This window comes from Ptychodera flava, chromosome 19 (genome assembly GCF_041260155.1).
Source record: "Ptychodera flava strain L36383 chromosome 19, AS_Pfla_20210202, whole genome shotgun sequence".
NCBI classification, from domain to species: Eukaryota; Metazoa; Hemichordata; class Enteropneusta; family Ptychoderidae; genus Ptychodera; species Ptychodera flava.
This window is the reverse complement of record NC_091946.1, coordinates 9,024,144-9,045,912: the sequence shown is the minus strand read 5'-3', so window position 1 is coordinate 9,045,912 and position 21,769 is coordinate 9,024,144. Positions and strand designations below refer to the sequence as shown.

The 21,769-nt window shown below is 38.9% G+C and overlaps 1 protein-coding gene and 1 long non-coding RNA gene across 4 annotated transcripts; one reads left to right on the top strand and one right to left on the bottom strand.

The window, feature by feature from the left end:
• Positions 1-6,229: 6,229 nt before the first annotated feature.
• LOC139118482 (uncharacterized) lies at positions 6,230-13,388 on the top strand. Of its 3 annotated transcripts, XM_070681770.1 has the most exons (7): positions 6,231-6,567; positions 7,816-7,861; positions 8,245-8,357; positions 9,405-9,470; positions 9,673-9,775; positions 10,293-10,384; positions 11,181-13,388. In XM_070681770.1, the coding sequence occupies exons 3-7, from the start codon at positions 8,322-8,324 to the stop codon at positions 11,730-11,732; spliced, it is 849 nt and encodes a 282-aa protein (XP_070537871.1). In that variant the 5' UTR covers positions 6,231-6,567; positions 7,816-7,861; positions 8,245-8,321; the 3' UTR covers positions 11,733-13,388. The 3 variants fall into 3 exon arrangements, with proteins under 3 accessions (XP_070537873.1, XP_070537871.1, XP_070537872.1); XM_070681772.1 differs by lacking the exon at positions 7,816-7,861 and having other exon boundaries at positions 6,230-6,567; XM_070681771.1 differs by lacking the exon at positions 6,231-6,567 and having other exon boundaries at positions 7,678-7,861.
• A 2,510-nt stretch (positions 13,389-15,898) lies between these two features.
• Positions 15,899-21,408, bottom strand: LOC139118481 (uncharacterized). Its single transcript, XR_011548741.1, has 4 exons — positions 21,237-21,408; positions 17,210-17,254; positions 16,697-16,895; positions 15,899-16,398 (listed from the first exon to the last, which is right to left on the bottom strand). It is a non-coding gene; the product is annotated as an uncharacterized lncRNA (long non-coding RNA).
• Positions 21,409-21,769: the final 361 nt, after the last annotated feature.

Here is a 21,769-nt window from a genome sequence, read left to right as displayed (position 1 = left end):
TCACTACATCTGACCAACTCCCATAGAAGGTCGCGTTCAAATCTCGCGCTCTGGCCAAAACAGCCGACCTATCAGAAGGCGCCTTGCAGAGAACAATAGGTATGACTCGCAAGCATGCATATGCACAAGACGCACGAAAATCAGCAGTGTGTAACCGAGCTATCCACCCAGTTGTTAACAAAGGCGCACGGCGAATTTTCAAATCACCCGTCTGTGATTTTAATGTTGAAACATACCTTTTATTAATAACTGTGCAAACGGAAATCATGCGGACAGACTTTGAGACCAGCCCTGCGTACGATGCTGTGTGTTCCCGGCGCAGTCTGAATGCTGGGGGTGTAATTTCAATCAATCAATCTTTTATTACTCAACACAACACTGACAGAGAGTGTGGTATGGTACATTTCAGATGAAAGAACAACATGTCCAAAACTGAACACCATCAAATGGATATTAAAATCCAAGTAAATTGAATTGAAGTACAATTTATAACTCTGACTGTAAACAGCTAACTGTAGGTAGCTACTGGAGGGGTCAGCAAACACCAGAATTCCTTATAAATATAGCAAGGTTTAGAAAATTCTGTTCCATAATCTTTTTCATCTCTTCTACTTTTTCTTCGACACTCATAGTGATAGAAAAATCTGTTCCGCTTTTCTGGCACAAATCAATCTCTCAGAAATATGACACTTGCATGTGAATAAAAAGTGAAACTCATCATCTATTACATTACTATCACATCTCAAGCAAATTCTTTCATTTAAAGGTAAATGAGGTTTACATTTCCTACCAATTTCAACACGCAAATTATGATCACTCAGTCTATATTTTGTTAAACTTCTACGTAACCTGAAATCTGAAATATCTCTTAAATATTTTTCAAAACCAAACTTGGTCTTGAAGATTCTATAAGTGCGCATGGCATCCCATTACAGCCCTGCAGAAAGGAATACACGGCGAGTTATCGGTCCTGATTCTGACCGCGCATGAAAAGCTACCTTTTCTAACTACTTTCGGCCGAGTAACTCATTAGATAACGCCATTAGATACGTTCTTGTAAGATATGGCCGGTTCCTGGACACCTGACCGACCGTGAATCGCTGGTAAACTATTACAAACGGTTTGGGACGAGAGCAAATTTTTGAATAGAAGAGAGGTCGGCCAGTTGTGAGCTCGGCCCCGGTCAGTGGGAGAACTCGGCGAGTTGCGAGCTCTCTACAACTTGTACAGGATGACATCGGCCGCACAGTGTGGTACATCTTTATTTGCTTTCCATTAAAAAACTCTGTACACTTACGATTTACTACCGTCAAACCATAACACATAAAATGTTATTCATCCAACGATCAACGAAGTCATTGTTACTGCCAATTTGTACCTCTCGATCGTACGCCCGCCCTACTCGCGATCTGCAGAAACGCCGAGGCCGACGTGTTTTTCAGAGTGGACCGTCTTTCTCATTGTTTTCTGAATGTTCAAAAAAATAACATCAAAAAACTAAAATTGGCATGCGTGGATCTGTTGACTGTGACGAGAAAATGTACGCAATCATCATATGATCATATGTAAGTGGCCGACCTCTCCCACTGGCCGAGTTGGTTGGCGCGGGCTCTGGCTGAGCTCGCAACTGGCCGACCTCTCTGGTTTATATCATTTTTTTTGCAATCTGTAAGTAAGCGATTGAGTGACTTGGGTAGGCATACATCGGATTTCGGCCGAAAGTAGTTAGAAAAGGTAGTTTTTCGTGCGCAATCCAAATCGGAACGGCGGTCGCCGTGTATTCCGCCTGTCAGCATAGTCAGCAGGGCTGTGGTGGGAGCTCAGGCCGTAGATACACCGGGAACACAGATGGACTGTGATCTTACTTTTACACATACATGATACAGTTAGCAGGGCCCATGCCAGTGAACGACTTTGGCTGCTCAGCTGTACTGTTACTTATCAGTCCGGGTCAGCTCCAAAATTGGAGACTCATTATGATAATGTATTCCGGCATTCAGCCAATCATCGACCAGATTACATCATATAAAGTACAGGTCACGCTGGGTCACAAATTACCCACCAAGTGTGATCGGCAGTTTTGGGCCGCTTATTAAGCCCCTGTCTTATGAATTTCGACGAATTTCGACAGTCAACATAATCCACGTGTTCTGCAGAAGGTCATGTCCAACAAGGAGTCCGATTAGTGAACAAATATTCGAAATATTGATGATTCATTTCTACCCCCAGTTTATCGATTTCGCTCAAGTACCGAGAATCATTTTGTGGATGTTCGTCATCTCTATTAGAAATACTGTTATCACAAAAGGTTATTAAGTCCCCGCAAGCGGGGACTTTATGGGTTAGGTCATGTCCGTCCCGGCGTCCTTCCGTCCGTGCACCTGTCATCAACGATTTCTGTGGCATCTGTGAAGCGATCGTTTTGTAACTGGGCATAAATGTAGTACCATATGGTCTCTTGATGCACAGTCCTTATTATCTCAAATAATTCAATTTAGTCACCAAAATTACTCTTGATGTCTTTTATTCAGACTTTTTTTCTCTGAATCCGAATCTGAAGCCAATGTTTGGATCATGTAAATACACTGATGACGTAAATCACCGGACTGTACGATTATTTATGGGGGAGACGCTAGCAAAGGTTGTAGTCGATTCCAAAAGGTATTTCGCAGGACTGGTGACGGTTTCGGTTGGTCAGTTTTAGGAGTTTTAGGCGTCAAGTGTTGTCTGTCGTGATGAACGAGAGCCACAGAAAGCTTTAGTAATTTGCAAAAAATGTCATCTCGTCAGTTTTAAACGTCATCGTTGACAAGCACTACGGTTGTTTATGCGGGCTCCCGTAAAAAATGGTATGGTCAGACGATTTGAATCGCTGGTGATCACATGCAGTGAACACGTGCTCTGAAATGTGGCTGTTTGACAAAGTTATCTATCTGTTTGGGATCAGACCAGGCCTGGGATCAGACGGTCCGTCATGACGGGACGAAAAAATGAAGGCGGCGTTCGACGTCGACTGCATTGGCCACGAATGATGCCGTCCACAAAGTAATGCAGTACCGAAAAACCGTCATTAATATTCAACTTTTTTCGCTACTCGGAAGTTGAAAGAACGGCTAGTACGGGATCGAAATAAAATACTCGAGAAAGAACGTCGACTTTCAAAGTCTGAACATAGACCCTCGAGAAAATTCTCGAGGGTCTATGGTCTGAAGGAGCCATGCTCTGCCCGATGGCTATCCCTTGGTGGAGCGTAACGGTGCGAAGGCCCGCGCTGTTCTTGGAGTTTGGTGATGAATGCCGCAAATAACAACGTTGCAGACGGCTTGCTGAAGCAAACAATATTCGTTCGTATAGCCATGACATGCATGTTGATGATGCCGATCATTGACCAATGTAATTTTGTCTTTCATAGTCAGGATGCAAACCTTTCGATAATACAACCAATGATACAGTCGACCATCGCAGAATTACGGACAGTGTTAGATGTAAAGGAATCATGAATGTAACCTTTCGATAATACAACCAATGGTACAGTCGACCATCGCAGAATTACGGACAGTGTTAGATGTAAAGGAATCATGAACGAGAGTTCAGAGAAGAAATCGAAGCCAACCACACGACCTGACATATGCTAATAAGAGCTGCGTCATCCGCTTTGCCTGTGCAAACTCGCGTCGACGCTTCATCGCGCCGAACATTTGATACAGCGAACGGAGGAGCGATTTCCTGCCAACTGTACTACATGTACTAATATCCTATTGTGTCTTGACAAAGTCATAAATGCAAGTAAATACCCAGAGATTGACAATGAACTCCGTGACTACGGTATCGAGGCACTTGAAACTTCATCGATCATCTTGGATCAGACTACGTAAACCGTGAGCACTCACGGCAACGCGTTTAGAAACGACTTCAGACAAGCGAAGTTTACGCTGAGAACTCTGAGTCATGTCGTTTGCTAATTCAAGAATATGCGGAAAGGTTTCCTGCAGTTCGACAATTGACATGTATTGCAGTAGTAATTCCTGTATCCTTGGTTGCATGCGAAAAGGGCTTCAGCTGCTAAAACAGGAGCCCGTAGTAGATTTTCCGACGGCAATGTAGATAATTTGATGTTGCTCTCAATGGAAGGGCCGTGTGTTGCCGATTTCCCGTACGGCAGAGCAAGGGAGATATTTGCCTCGAGGGCTCGCAGAAACCCTAGGAATTCTTAGATGTTGAATGTTATTGACATGATACTCAGAATTCAACATTAACACAATTATCAGTAGTTTACAGCTACTAAACATTCCAAACAATGTAAACAGCGGGGACTGTGTCATCTTTCGATGACTTGTTTGTGTAGGTACGCGTATAACATTTTGCAAGAAAGAAGAGCAATGTCAGAGCTTTAAAACGATACCTGTTTTGTAGTTGTCAAACGCAGACTAAAATGGTACGCGATTTTGAAAATGTGTTGACAGAGTGGCCACACAACTGTTCCCCATACGGTAGAATTTGTATCGCTGCCATCTCCGATACAAATGGGGTATTCTGAACGATCTGTGTAGGTACACGATTTATATTTCGCAGGACTTCAAGCCAGAGTCTAGGAATCACAGCGATGTATGGGGTTTGGTTGTCTTAGCCAGAATAAAACTGGTACGCGATTTTGAAATTGTGTTTTGACAGAGTGGCCACACAACTGTTCGACATTATGACAGAATACGGCGCGGGAGTTCGACACAGTATGGCGTACGTAACGAAGGACGCATGTGGAGGTTGCCAGGAAATACAATTTTTACTGATGGCGCGCTGGCCGCTGATTGGCTAATGAGAGGGGGAAAATATTATGGTATAGCGTCTCCAATTTTGGAGCTGACCCGGACTGCTTATACACTCCAGTATAATGTGTACAAGCCAGCCGAGCGGCTACAAATTTCTAGACTGAAATTAGAAAGTGCGTCGATCGTGTTGTGTACTTGACGCTGCAGATGTGAACGACGATTAGATCGTATGTTTACATGGATCGCATAACGTGCAATCTGATTGGCTGCTTAAGTGCGCGAGATTTGAACGCGACCTTCTATGGGAGTTGGTCAGATGTAGTGAGAGGCGACAGCGAGAGAATACCGCGTACGCATAAGAAGACGTCGCCGTACTCTACATCTGATTTTAATCAGATTGTATATTTAGCTGCACGTGCGGGACATCGGACCCGCGCGTGCAGACATTAGACTTTTAGTATCCATTGTGATTGTAACACTAGACTAGCAGGTTTTATTTTCGTTGTACTTGAGCAAAATGTGGACAAATATTTATTTTCGCGTATTCAGCCCCAATGAAAGAAAGATGACGTCATTTGAGAACAGCGCTACGACAAAGAGATAATCACTATAGGAAAAAGTGCGTGACTAGAGCGAGAAAGTGACACTTTCTCGCAATCGGTGAGAATCTGTTCTTATTCTCACCGCTGTCGGTGAGAAAATTTCAATCTCCACTGGAGATTGGTGAGAAATGCACTCCTTGGCGAGAATGCAAGTGTGAGAACAAATTCTCACCGGTGAGAATGGAAATTCTCACTAAGTACAGCGAGAATTGAAATTCACTGGCGAGAATCATCAAGACTCGCCGTTCATTGGCGAGAATCATAAAGACTCCATGTAGGCCTATACTCAGTAGGTAATCCAACCTACCAGTTTTCCAAACCCATCCCGAAACTTTCATTCATTTTATATGTTTTTCTTGAAATTCTACATAAAACTCACCACTAACAAAGGTCTATCCTGGATTTCGTGGATATGTGTCAGAATTTTCCCCACTCAATTTTGCTTCATCATGTTGTTTTTTGTGAGTTGTAATTTATACAACATTTAATCTGTTGAAAAAAGGATCAATTCATTAAAATCTAAGTTAATGACTTTCTGTAATATATATTTATCGACGTGTTCTGTCATAAAAACTGATGGTAACAAAATGCTCATAAGCGTCCTGTTGTTATAAAAATAGACGTATGTTTCTACTCAGATTGAGATCAAAGTGCCAGTAAAGTGTTGAATCTCAACTATTTCGGAACATTTTTTAATAGAAACATGCAATTACCACCTTCCACGTCATCGTTAGAAAGCAGTTTGGCATATATGGATGCAAATTATCGGACAGGGCCTCACACTCTCAGCCCTCGATTGACTTTTTAGCCAAGCAACACGGTGCTGCGAGCACCTCTAACGACTATGGTACGAAAGCCGCTGAGGGCCATCGTACTTCCTACTTCAATATTTCAACGCGACTTCTCACTTCAAAATTTCATTTCTATATTTAGAAATTCCTACACATTTCTCACTTCAAAATTTCGTGCGACTTCTCACTTCAAAATTTCATTTCTATATTTAGAAACTCCTACACATTTCTCACTTCAAAATTTCGTGTAATGGGGACTTCTCACTTCAAAGTTTTGCTTCTAAAATTAGACACCAACAAACTTCTCACTTCATAATGCTGACGACCCACAATTCCTGTAACAAGATGGTGGCAGTCAGGACACATGGTCGAGACGGCTGAGATCGTGTATGTTTCGCGATTTAGCAGGTAAGATTTCCATTGATTTTATCATAAGTCAGTTGAAGTGTGCAATAATGCAGCTGCCGCGAACCTAATACCGAGGTACGATTGAAAACGTTTGAACACACGACCGATGAAATAAGATGATCAACGAACTGATCAAGGACGGTGATTCCTCCATAATTAATACATTCCCCCACTATTTATGAGCGAATGTGTGGATAGGCAATATTGACACTCACAGAAATCTCTCATACATCATTGTGTAAATACTTCTTCGATTTCTGCAGATTTCCTCAACAGAGGTCGACAGGCATTTACTCGAACGAGCTCTTATATTGTTAGAAATTGTAGTGCTGTAACTTAGGCCTTCTGTTTGAAGACTATTTACAACCGAGATATTTTACCTGTAAAAGGTAACATAAAAGCATCAAAAACATCACAAATGAGTTTTAGTTTAGGTATTTTGTAATAAATGACACTAAAACGTTCATACATCTAACAACAAAATCAAGTTTCTGAATTTATAGGCTCTGGTACGTTTTCTCACTTCAACTTTGTAGATTTAGGCTTTGGCACGTATTTCTCGCCTACACTACAGTATTATTTTTTTCTCACGTCAAAGTTTCGCGAGGACTTCTAATTCCAAAAATGTCCGACTTCTCACTTCAAAATGTCCCTACGACTTCTCGCTTCAAAAAAATTCCGACTTCTCACTTCAAAATTTCGCTACGACTTCTCACTTCAAATTTCGCTACGACTTCTCTCTTCCAAAAATTTCGCGAGGACTTCTCACTTCAAAATTTCGCTACGACTTCTCACTTCAAAATTTCGCTACGACTTCTCTCTTCCAAAAATTTCACTACGACTTCTCACTTCAAAATTTCGCGAGGACTTCTCACTTCAAATTTCACTACGACTTCTCACTTCAAAATATCACTACGACTTCTCACTTCAAAATTTCACTACGACTTCTCACTTCAAAATTTCGCGAGGACTTCTCACTTCAAATTTCACTACGACTTCTCACTTCAAAATTTCACTACGACTTCTCACTTCAAAATTTCGCGAGGACTTCTCACTTCAAAATTTCACTACGACTTCTCACTTCAAAATTTCACTACGACTTCTCACTTCAAAATTTCACTACGACTTCTCACTTCAAAAATTTTCCGACTTCTCACTTCAAAATTGTGTTTCTAAATTTAGACCTATCTACGCATTTCCCACTTCAAAATTTAGCCATCCCATAATTTCTTTCACCACATGACACAGAGACAAGATGGTCGCCAACGCTGGACATTATAATCACCGTAACACGGTAGGACTACTCACGATTTATAGTGATGATTCACATGATCACGGTGGCTAATAGTAAGCTTCGCGATTTATAAGTTAATTTCATCATAAGTCAGCTGATGTGTGCAATAATGCAGCTGGCGAGCCTTACTGAGGTATCATTTAACATGTTTGAACAACTTAGGGCCTACTGATCAAAGCCTTTGACAAAGGACAGTGATACCCCGAGTGATACCCCCATAATTTATAAATTAATTGTTGTTTGTATCGTTGTTTATGTTTATTAGTCGTGTTGCTGTTGACCAATACAATTCAATGGACATAACTCTAATCATATCAAGTTCAAATAGCCTTTTTGAAAGCTGATAGTTTGTGTTACATGTAACGTTTTACGTGTTATTGCAGATCAAGGCCGCGGCCGCTGAGTCTCTGGAGTCTTGCCCATCACAACGTCGCTGACCTAGAACTTCTATTAGTCCAACATGGCGGCTAATATACGAACTGTAGAATTACAGCAGGTACGTTAAACCAACGTATAATCGATATTCAGTGATCTTGACTCAGGGATAGCAATACAGGGTTGTATGCATAGGGTTGTGTTTTTCATTGTGAGATTTGATGATGAGAGTGTTTGAGAGTCGCTACAGCCGCACACCACAAACACGAGTCCTGCATGCAACATGAATGTACACGTGGTAGTTGTCAACCAACTGTGTCCCAAACCACACAACAATATTGTAGCCAATATAGCTGTTGCCATGCATGCAGAGCTTGATAGAGTGAGTGGTTTGAAACCAACTAAGTTCAATGTCGATATAAAGCGAGTCACTCATGTGAAAGTTACGGAAACAGCGAGAGACATCTCATGGTTAGGGAAGCGTCAAATTACAGCTGTTTAGCATCAGCGGTGGACGATTTCATCACCGCAACTCCCATGACAAGGGCAAGGCTGTTTTTTTCTCAAATTTCTATCCGCTTCAGCTACTTCGGCAAATGTGCATGCTTTAATTGAAGAGGGGTCAAGACTCTTCACACCAAAGCCGTTGACACTGGAGTATAATATAGTTAATGTACGTCGGATTGGCTGTTAACCTCCTCTGATATTAGATGAATCTACCCACCCTTCCAAAATATTATACAGTACTGCTACTCATTCTTTTCCATGGCCGAACAGGGCCAGGATTCATGAGTTGGTTAATATGTAGGGAAGGGGCAAAGGTTGCACATACGATACCATCATTCAGGGTGATGGTTTGTGGGTTTGAATTCTCATCAAATAAACTTACATGTATTGTAATGGCAAATTACATAATCATTTTGTGACTGCAGCTGTAAGCACACCCTAGTTTAATGCCCAGCCATATGCACCAGTCATCATTGCCATATTCCATCACTGTACAATGTTGAGTTTCATTGATGATATAGGTATATGCATCAGTGATACCAGTCAAGCTTTTTGTGGAAGCTCTAGGCTGTCTATTGGAAAGATTTGAGTGGCTATAGCTCTCAGTGAAACCAATATAGATCTCTATAATTTTGTTTTTTTTCTTGTCAATTCTTCACAGCTTTTGGTAGCCCTGTTTGAGACAAGGAGAGGAGAAGAGCTTTTCCATGTCTTTCCACAGGAACAGGTAAATATGACATCATCTGTGATGAAATAAGCTTATTTTTCTTCCTCCAGTGAATATTCCTCTATTAATTCCTCTAAAATAACTTTCCTGTTTCTAAGTATTGTCTTTTTTGTTCACCATGTGAGGTTCTGTAGAATGTAATGCTGTCTTATTGTATGTGTTTTCCCTATACATTAAAAAATTGAAAATGTTGTATAATTAGGTGCTGGATAAAGAAACTGTTTCTCTGATGACCGATGAAAGCTTGAAGGCTATGGGATTGAAAGCTGGAGAAATTGCAAGGTTAAAAGTTGGAGTGGCAAAAGGTAAGTAAATATCTCTGTGATATTTGTATAGTCTCAGGTTGTTCTGTATATATGTTAGCAGCGTGTTATGCCATGCATTCCTACAATTTCTGTTCAAAATCAAAATGTTTTCTGAGTGTCACGAGCTATGTTTTGTCAACATATTGGTTTTGTTCACCAGCTGTATAATTTCTTGTTTGCGTCCCGCACGGTTGATTGATGTTCAGTATCTAGCCAATCAACATAGGTCAAATTTGAATGCAAGCCTTGACTTGAATTCATTGGTAAACAAAAGCACAAAGGTTATTTGATGCACATTGTTGTTACATGCAGAATATTGCATTTCATTGTTACAGGGAGTTGAACAAGTCATTGAAATTCATTACAGAACAAAGACACAGATAAAACACAGACAAAAGTTCCAGCTAATATCTTATAAATCCTGTCATTGTAATGCCTTTTGGCAATTTTTAGTTGAAACATCCTCTAACTGTATATCAGACCACGATTCTGTTCTTTTTTGGTTCTCCTGCCTCAGATGAAAAGAAAAAGAAGGTCGTTGATTTGATTGAGCAAATACGGCTGAAAAATGTGAAGAAAGGAAATGCTCGGAAGTTCAAAGGTCAAAGGGTATGTCCTGATTTTCATACTTGCCAACCAAAGTGTTTACTTCTAAAAAGCAAGGAAAATTTGTATATTTAAATCTATAAGCCCAATACTTTTAGCAAATCAACTGTCTACATGAGATCTAGCTAACATTCATAATGTTTGAACATTGATCAATGAAAAACATACAAATCTAATAACAGGACTTGGGCTGATATGTATCATTACACTATCCCACACAGTACCATAGAGATGTATTTCTATTGTTGTTGAAAACTCAGTTAAGTCCTTCTGCTGATGTGCAACGTGCTCAGAAGATTATATCTGATAGGTTGATTGTCACTATTCATAGCAACTGAACTTAGGGATTCAGCCACCCAATTGGATAACAGCTTCCAGGGCGCTGCACATCAGCAGAAGGACTTAACTGAGTTTTCAACAACAACAGAAAGACATCTCCATGGTACTGTGTGGGATAGTGTAAATTAATGTGCTAACATTCTTGTAACATCTGTTCCCAACTGTCAATAGCAATACCAACTTTCAGTTTTCTAATTAATCATCCCAATCAACATATTAGATAGATGAACTGGCATAGGAGACATTGAAAAACTGACTGAAATATACATGACCAGTCATCCAGCAATAATCAATTAAAGTGGCATATATTATTCAAACTCTATGTGACAAACCCCCTCGCACCTACTCCAATTTTTCATATATTTCTCAATTTTCATGACAGATGTCCTTTAACCTGCTATCTTGCTGTTGAAAGTGTCATAGACTGATTTTTACATTATATCCTTTTTATTTCAAACAGGTCACTCTCCCAGTGGCAAAGAAACAACATTGTAAGGTTAACATTGGATGGTTACATTCTGAAAATGGTCAAACTTTCAAGCAAGTAAGGTTGCAAGATGGTGGAGGGACTAGAATTTTGGACTTCCCTTCAAGTGATCTGGTAACTGTTGACAGCATCAAACAGAGAAGTCTCAAGGTCTTTGCCAAAGGTATCGCAAAGTTTCTGTCGGCAGACTCTGTGATTGCTAGTGTTGGTAACTTTAATCGGGAAGAAATTGATGACTTCAAAACCATTGATGGGGAAACGTGTGATTTTACTGAATATTTGAAATCACATGGACTGTATGCCAGTAAGATTAAATTATACTTACTGACACAGCCTAATCTGTCTCTGCTAGACAACAGGAAAGATACCTCAATGACTGAATCTGATGAAAGGGTTGAGCAAACCAAAAAAGTCACTGAAGCATCTGCTACATGTACATTGTCAGATATGCCATCCATAGTACACCTGCTATGGGGTCCGATATGCCATCCATACCAGAAGGTGGACCATCTACACCTGCTATGAGGTCCGATATGCCATCCATACTGGAAGGTGGACCATCTACACCTGCTATGAGGTCCAATGTGCCATCCATACCAGAAGGTGGACGATCTACACCTGCTATGAGGTCCAATGTGCCATCCATACCAGAAGGTGGACTATCTACACCTGCTATGAGGTTCGATATGCCATCCATACCGGAAGATGGACCATCAACACCAAATATCTCACTCCCTACCTCATGTAGTACACCTAACACACAGACCAATCCAATGCTACATGAACTTGATGAAATTGAAGTAAAACAAGATTCTGTCTGTCAAGATGATGAAAACTCAGCGGTGAAAACCCTAGCGGTGCACACAGAAGGTCAACTGCCAGAGTTTCAGTATAGTAAGATTGACATTTCATATTTCATGGAGAAGGAATCAAGTTATTCAGAGGTGGTGACAAAGTTTTCTACAATGAGCAGATCTGAATGTCATCAATATACGTCAATGTTCGACCCTGATATTAGTGAATGCAACCTTCGTGACATTGACCCCATACAGCATGGGTTTAAAATTCAGGCCATTTCGAATCAGGGCAAACTATATTTAGATTATACCTACGACAATGATGAAGTAAAGTTCACTTTTCCATCTGCATATGGTGAAAAAAATACCAAAATCATTCTGCATGGTCCAGGAGAAATCTATGGATATGATGGTAATCAGTTGATACTTGGTGTAGTGGCATCATGCCATGGACAAAGTGGCACTGTCTACACATGGAAAAAAGATGGCAATATCCTGCTGCAGGGTTGTGATCAATGCTGTTATGCTGCTGTATGAAAAAATGTAGAATAATGTATGCCGGATTTGTGTCCATCTTTTGCTTTTAGACTGTGCGTGGAAACACTCAATAAGTGATAATGCACTTGGTCTTTGCAAGGGTTCATAATCCAAACAAATGCTTACGTTGGAAGTCACTACAGCATTGTTGCAGGATGCTGACATCAGCTTCAAAGACTCTGCTGAAAGTGTTGGGAAACCCCAAAATTTGTATATTTCAGGTAATTTTCTCAGTTTGTGACCTTAAATGACCTACACCAACCCAGGATATGTTGTGAGACAGTTTTGAAGGCTGTGAGCATAATTTTGTCATATTTGGTATCAATTTGTAGAAAAATTTGATCCAGAAAACAAAGCTTAGGTGATTTTTTTCATTTTGAACCATTTTTGCAACTTTTCTATGTAAGACATACAAGAACTGATGAGAAATTTGGATCCAGGATAATTCCAGATGTTGTAATCACCGCCCACAGTGGAAGGCATTTCACTATCTGTTACTACCTTAAGTGCTGTTTACATTAGAATGATAACACTCATCAATTATTGAAGTTTCGTAATTAGGCTGATATGTCAAGAAATACTTCATCAAATTTCATGAAACTTTGTACAGATTTTTAGCTCACATTGCTTTAACAGTGAAAAAAGACATTTATCAGTGTCATTTTAATTAATCTGTAATTGCATATGTAATGAACTATCCTAATTAGAGTGATATTTCCACAAATACAGTGTCAAATTTGATGAAACTTGATACAGATGTTGATCTCATAGTGTTGTAAATACTGCATCAAACTTTATGAAATATGGTACTGGTGATAATCTTTTAGTGTAAGGATAGTATGCAAAAATGTTGCAACATCCTGTCGATTAATTCCTAGTTGACTCATTAAATGACCTTTTGGCCTAGATTGGTTTTATGTTTTCATCACCATGGAACTCATTCTTGGCCATTGAGCGCCATGTGTATCAAAGTATTTTTATCACAGACCTAATTAATGAAGAGGACCTTATCCTCTCTGAGGACTTGTAATCAAAATACCCATTAACAAGTGGGGACTGTGTCATCAACGATGACTTGTTAAGGCTGGTTTTGAGAAAAAAGAACTGAAAATGCCTTTTTAAAAGCAAAATAATATATGACTTGATATGTTGTTTTATCATTATTGACGTGCTTCTACTTGTTCACCCATTCTTGCATGCATCTTGCATGCATCATTGCAATAAAATGCTGTGAAAAAATGAACCTGATGTGGCCTGCATCTGTTCACCTTGATCTTAAGGTAATATGCACCTCGAAAGTGAAAAACTTAAACTTTTGCTCAAACTTTCCTCAGTGAAACTTTCAACCATTCTCTTACCAAAGCAAGAATAAAAATCAGGGGTCACCGTGCAAACTTTGGTACTAGAGAGACAAACAACTTGTGATTTCTCGGTATTTGAAATCCAAAATGGCCGCCATCCCTGTGTTAACTCTATAAGAACAAATAAAATTTTCGATTTTCGAAAAACTAAGACGCTGAAAACTTTTCTTTCGCCAAGAGCTTCAAAATGAGCCCCCACAAGTGGTAGGTCAGAAGAAAATTGATAAAATTTGAAGGCCTGAATTTCTGTCCCTGAGGTGCGTTCTACCTTAAAAGGCAAATATAACTTTCTGTCTTGACAACCATACCATAGTTTCAATATTTTACCTTGTGTACCTGCTTGGTTTGTATGCAGGAAACAAGTAGAAAACAGGCTCTATAATTTTATAATTTTTAAGTGATCAGAATACAAAATTCCTGAAAAGATAAGATGATCACAACTTCCAGTATAAGGGATACAGTCACTCTAAATGTATACAATAAAATTAAAAATGTGCCTGGAGGATGTACTAAAATACAGGAAGCTGCTTCCTGTCGGTAAAATCTAAAAAAAATCAAGATTTTAAAGACTTTTTGCAGATTTTTTTTACGCATTTGTGTTATTTTTTTTTTATTTTGCAAACTAGTTTGAAGATTTTTTTCCCCTAACTTTCTGCTCTGATTTTTTTTTGTTTTTGACCACCCCCTCCCAAGTGCTAATGGTCCGTCCCTTACAATAGCTTTGCCTAGCAATAAAACGTGATTACAATGGTCATTGACTTTGATGCCAGGAAAAGCTACATCATGTCCCCTCTGCTGGCTACATGAGCTTACAGGATTCATTGCAAAAGCTTCAATGCAGTTGCTTCTAATAGGATGAGAACTGTAGCCACCCAATAATTAACAGTTTTAGCTCTACAAGGTGAGAAGCATTGTGTGTGTATAAGAAGTGCAAACGTTAAAAATCGCGTTCCTTTCTTTAAGGTAGTGTGTGCCCTGAAAGTGAAAGATTTAAACTTTTGCTCAAACTTTCTTTGAGAAATCTTTCAACCATTCTCTTTCAAAGTCGGGAATGAAATTCAGGGGTCACAGTGCAAATTTTGGTACGTGGCAGCCATCCTTATGTTGATCTCTATGGAGAAAAATAAAATTGTCGAATTTAGAAAAACTAAGCCAGTGAAGTTTTCTTTCACCAAGAGCTTTAAAATGAACCCCAACAAGTAGTATATCAGAAAAGAATTGTAAAAGTTTGAGAGTCCGAATATCTGTCATCCAGACGCATTCTACCTTAACTGCTGCAGATTGACTTAGAGGTCAACGTTTCTTTTATGGTGTATACAGGTCACAAAGAAAAACACTAAGTGCTCATGCTCGTCAAACGTTTATTTTATTTCACTCATTTGGTCAACATAGTTTGACATGCAGCAAGGTCGTTAACTGTACTGTTCAATAGCATGTACGATTTCCAAATAAAGTTCATTTGCTTCATTTACTGTTGTTGGCACCTGTTGCTGCGGTTTAATTTCATTGAGTAATTGAACAAACTCATCACTACAGCCATACAATGGAGGTATTTCTGAATACAAATCAGACAATATATCTATCTCACTTTTGTCTGCTCTGGTTCCATAGTCACGAGTATTATATATGCTAGGTAAGAAATACAATACATCTGGTTTGCCTCTCACATTTTCTGCATTTCTCTTGCTTGTAATAAAATGTAAATTCCATTCAACAGCAATATCATGAAGCTCTTGTTGTAAAACACCCATATAACAGAATCGTAGACACTCTACATGTATAGGATCATGATCATGGAACAGTCCACAGTCTCTTAAATCTTTGAAATAGTTAATCCACCAATCAGCACCCTGCTTGCGCATATTGCTCCACCATGCCTCGATCCTCTGGTTCGACGTACTTTTGCCGTACATGAAACTGTTAATTCCAGCAAGATCATCAGAATCATTCCATCTGAAATATGGTTGCAAATATTCAAGAGCAGAATTTCTGTACCTCGGTCGCACCTTAAAACTCTTGGAACAAAACCAATTTGTTTTACATAGTCAAGAAAGTAATTTGCTATGATATGTGGGTTGTTATTGCTGGTAGCAACCTCCAACCACAAAATACGCCTACTGAAACCATCGACCGCCCCATGAATTGCAAAACCAAATGGTTTCAACTTGTCATAGCCATCCACATGCCAGATAAAATTTGGTCCTGGTGAAACATATTTTCTTCTCAAAAGGCGATGCTTTTTACGCCTCTGGATACCGTCAGGATCAAGGATATTTAGCAGGTTTAGAACAGTATCCCGATTCACCCGCAGACCGTATTTAATTTTTAACCTCTTCCACATGGCTCTGTATCCAAGGCACTTCCCACTACCTTGTATTTCACTTTGTATGGTAGCAACCACTTGTTGCAAGTTTGATGCTGTTCCTAGACATTGTCTGCGTTTCAGGCCATATTTCTGCAGAAGTCGCTTCAGATGTCGTAGACTGAGAATAACACCTGCAAAGTTACAAATGATTCAGGCTGGTAAATGTCAAAACATATATGCATATATATTTTATTGATTATAAACAATTTAAAAAGTGATGGAGGAGTATCAGTATTACGACTCAATACTACAGATACCAACAACTGTTCGACTTAGCTTCAACGCATTGCAAATATGTATATTACTTCATTCAGATACCGCAACATTGAAAATGTGTTCAATCATTGATTGGAATGAAACAACATCACCAAGAGCCCCAAGGTATCTAAGACAACAGCCTTTATGTGCATTTGCACATTGAATACTTACCATGAGAGATGGCCAATGCGGCAAGAATTTCTTCGTTTGAATAGCATGCACTGAAATAAGCTTGAATCAGACTCTCTCTATAAGCGCTTTCATCGGCTTGAGCATTGACTGCTGGTGTGTAGTCAGGTAAAATGCAATTTACTGACGACAATCCAGAGCAAAGAAAACATACGAGGAAGACGATCTTTCTACCATCCACCTAAAATAAAGGGGAAAGGGTTGTAAATTTTTAACAGTAATAAAATTTTAAATGATCATACAATCGGGTATAGACACGTGGAACGTGTTTACATAAACTCAAAGATTAATGTTAAAAAATATCAATATATCTTTCATGGATGACGTCTTTGTTGTGATTTGTCTTTTTAACTTCCTTTACTGAACCGAAAGTTTCGATGGGTTTTGGCGGGTGGTTGGTAACCCATGATGGAATTTCCACATCTTAGATATCGAGAATACATAAAACAAGGTCCGTATTAAGCATTCCCCAAAGACACGTAACTTAAAACCAACCTTCTTAAAATGACCAGACATCATCGTACTTCAATACCCACGACACTGTTGGCAAAATAGGAAATATATTCTAGTTGAGACAAGTAAAAACATCTTGTACAAGCCAGTCATCATGCTGACACTCATACTGCCAAGCAAATTTTTAACAAATGAAAAAGAAAAACTTACACTAGGTCTAAATTTCATCAACGGAAAAGTTTGACGTGAGAAATATGCGATCAAGTGTAAGCTTAGAATCAGAAATTTAAAGTGAGAGATGTACGTCCAAAGTGTGAAAGTAGAAACGAAATTTTGAAGTGACAAATCAGAAATTTTTTGAAGTGAGAAGTGAAAAATTTTGAAGTGAGAAGTCGGAAATTTTTTGAAGTGAGAAGTCGGAATTTTTTTGAAGTGAGAAGTGGTAGCGAAATTTTGAAGTGAGAAGTCGTAGTGAAATTTTGAAGTGAGAAGTCCTCGCGAAATTTTGAAGTGAGAAGTCGTAGTGAAATTTTGAAGTGAGAAGTCCTCGCGAAATTTTGAAGTGAGAAGTCGGATTTTTTTGAAGTGAGAAGTCGTAGCGAAATTTTGAAGTGAGAAGTCGGAAATTTTTTGAAGTGAGAAGTCGCATTTTTTTTTGAAGTGAGAAGTCGGAAATTTTTTGAAGTGAGAAGTCGGATTTTTTTTGAAGTGAGAAGTCGTAGTGAAATTTTGAAGTGAGAAGTCGGAAATTTTTGGAAGAGAGAAGTCGTCGCGAAATTTTGAAGTGAGAAGTCAGATTTTTTTTGAAGTGAGAAGTCGTAGCGAAATTTTGAAGTGAGAAGTCGGAATTTTTTTTGAAGTGAGAAGTCCTCGCGAAATTTTGAAGTGAGAAGTCGTAGTGAAATTTTGAAGTGAGAAGTCCTCGCGAAATTTTGAAGTGAGAAGTCGTAGTGAAATTTTGAAGTGAGAAGTCCTCGCGAAATTTTGAAGTGAGAAGTACGTGATAAAGTCTGCATTTAGGAATGTGATTTGTAAGATCTTGGAGTTTTACTGTATAGAAAGTAACAAAACCAAAACACATTCATGATGTTTTTGTATTGCTTTTGAAGACTAAAATATCTCGCTTTTAAATGTTTTTCAGACAGAAGGACTAGGTTACAGTATTACCCCGATATTTTTAATTATATAAGGATTAAGTTACAGCCCGATATATATGGATTATTTAGGGCCTACAGCTCGAAGTATCGTGTAAATGACGGTCGACTTCCGTAAGGACAGTGCTTGTTGATACAGCAGAAATCGTAGAAGTATTTACACAAATTGATGTGTTACAGCTTTCAATGAGTGTTCATACTATCAATCCACACATTCGCTCATAAATGGTTGAGTAATTTATTAATTGTGAGGGAATCATTGTCCTTTGATCAGTAAGTTGATCATCTTTGATCAGTAAGTTGTCCAAACATGTTAAACGTTGCCTCGGTAAAGCTCGCACCAGCTGCATTGTTGCACACAGCAGCTGACTTACGATGAAATTAACTTATAAATCGCGAAGCTTACACGAATTTTGGCCATCGTGATCAAGTGAATCTTAACTATAAATCGTGAGACAGTCCTACCGTGTTACGGTGATTATAATGTCCAGCGTTGGCGACCATCTTGTCTCTGTGTCATGTGGTGAAAGAATTATGGGATGGCTAAATTTTGAAGTGGGAAATGCTTAGATAGGTCTAAATTTAGAAACACAATTTTGAAGTGAGAAGTCGGAAAATTTTTGAAGTGAGAAGTCGTAGTGAAATTTTGAAGTGAGAAGTCGAGCGAATTTTGAAGTGAGAAGTCGGAATTTTTTTGAAGTGAGAAGTCGTAGCGAAATTTTGAAGTGAGAAGTCGTAGTGAAATTTTGAAGTGAGAAGTCCTCGCGAAATTTTGAAGTGAGAAGTCGGAATTTTTTTGAAGTGAGAAGTCGTAGTGAAATTTTGAAGTGAGAAGTCGTCGTGAAATTTTGAAGTGAGAAGTCGTAGTGAAATTTTGAAGTGAGAAGTCGTGTGAAATTTTGAAGTGAGAAGTCGTAGTGAAATTTTGAAGTGAGAAGTCGTCGCGAAATTTTGAAGTGAGAAGTCCTCGCGAAATTTTGAAGTGAGAAGTACGTGCGAAATTTTGAAGTGAGAAGTACGTGAAAAGTCTGCATTTAGATGATTGTAAGATTTTGGAGTTTTACTGTATAGAAAGTAACAAAACCAAAACACATTCATGATGTTTTTGTATTGCTTTTGAAGACTAAAATATCTCGCTTTTAAATGTTTTTCAGACAGAAGGACTAGGTTACAGTATTACCCCGATATTTTTATTATTTAAGGATTAAGTTACAGCCCGATATATATGGATTATTTAGGGCCTACAGCTCGAAGTATCGTGTAAATGACGGTCGACTTCCGTTAAGGACAGTGCTTGTTGATACAGCAGAAATCGTAGAAGTATTTACACAAATTGATGTGTTACAGCTTTCAATGAGTGTTCTTACTATCAATCCACACATTCGCTCATAAATGGGAGAGTATTTATTAATTGTGAGGGAATCACTGTCCTTTGATCAGTAAGTTGATCATCTTTGATCAGTAAGTTGTCCAAACATGTTAAACGTTGCCTCGGTAAAGCTCGCACCAGCTGCATTGTTGCACACAGCAGCTGACTTACGATGAAATTAACTTATAAATCGCGAAGCTTACACGAATTTTGGCCATCGTGATCAAGTGAATCTTAACTATAAATCGTGAGACAGTCCTACCGTGTTACGGTGATTATAATGTCCAGCGTTGGCGACGATCTTGTCTCTATGTCATGTGGTGAAAGAAATTATGGGATGGCTAAATTTTGAAGTGGGAAATGCTTAGATAGGTCTAAATTTAGAAACACAATTTTGAAGTGAGAAGTCGGAAAATTTTTGAAGTGAGAAGTCGTAGTGAAATTTTGAAGTGAGAAGTCGTAGCGAAATTTTGAAGTGAGAAGTCGGAATTTTTTTGAAGTGAGAAGTCGTAGCGAAATTTTGAAGTGAGAAGTCCTCGCGAAATTTTGAAGTGAGAAGTCGGAATTTTTTTTGAAGTGAGAAGTCGTAGTGAAATTTTGAAGTGAGAAGTCCTCGCGAAATTTTGAAGTGAGAAGTAGGAATTTTTTTGAAGTGAGAAGTCGTAGCGAAATTTTGAAGTGAGAAGTCCTCGCGAAATTTTGAAGTGAGAAGTCGGAATTTTTTTTGAAGTGAGAAGTCGTAGTGAAATTTTGAAGTGAGAAGTCCTCGCGAAATTTTGAAGTGAGAAGTAGGAATTTTTTTGAAGTGAGAAGTCGTAGCGAAATTTTGAAGTGAGAAGTCGGAATTTTTTTGAAGTGAGAAGTCGTAGCGAAATTTTGAAGTGAGAAGTCGGACATTTTTTGAAGTGAGAAGTTGGGCATTTTTTGGAATGAGAAGTCCTGGCGAAACTTTGAAGTGAGAAAAAAATAATACTGTAGTTTAGGCGAGAAATACGTGCCAAAGTCTAAATCTACAAAGTTGAAGTGAGAAATACGTACCAGAGCCTATAAATTCAGAAACTTGATTTTGTTGTTAGATGTATGAACGTTTTAGTGTCATTTATTACAAAATACCTAAACTAAAACTCATTGTGATGTTTTTTATGCTTTTATGTTACCTTTTACAGGTAAAATATCTCGGTTGTAAATAGTCTTCAAACAGAAAGCCTAAGTTACAGCACTACAATTTCTAACAATATAAGAGCTCGTTCGAGTAAATGCCTGTCGACCTCTGTTGAGGAAATCTGCAGAAATCGAAGAAGTATTTACGCAATTCATGTATGAGAGATTTCTGTGAGTGTCAATATTGCCTATCCACACATTCGCTCATAAATAGTGGGGAATGTATTAATTATGGAGGAATCACCGTCCTTGATCAGTTCGTTGATCATCTTATTTCATCGGTCGTGTGTTCAAACGTTTTCAATCGTACCTCGGTATTAGGTTCGCGGCAGCTGCATTATTGCACACATCAACTGACTTATGATAAAATCAATGGAAATCTTACCTGCTAAATCGCGAAACATACACGATCTCAGCCGTCTCGACCATGTGTCCTGACTGCCACCATCTTGTTACAGGAATTGTGGGTCGTCAACATTATGAAGTGAGAAGTTTGTCGAAGTGTCTAATTTTAGAAGCAAAACTTTGTGAGAAGTCCCCATTACACGAAATTTTGAAGTGAGAAATGTGTAAGAGTTTCTAATTTAGAAATGAAATTTTGAAGTGAGAAGTCGCACGAAATTTTGAAGTGAGAAATGTGTAGGAGTTTCTAATTTAGAAATGAAATTTTGAAGTGAGAAGTCGCGTTGAAATATTGAAGTAGGAAGTACGATGGCCCTCAGCGGCTTTCGTACTATGGGCAGGTGGTCTATGCTGACTTCCTTCACCTCCAGCGGGACAATCATGGCCATGGTACAATGCATGCAATTGCTTCACGATGAGCACAGTGTGTGAACTAAATCAGGAAGCAACTTTGATCAAAGCGGGACCACAGGTACGCATGGGTGCAGCGTTGATTCATGTTGGATAGTCGATCGA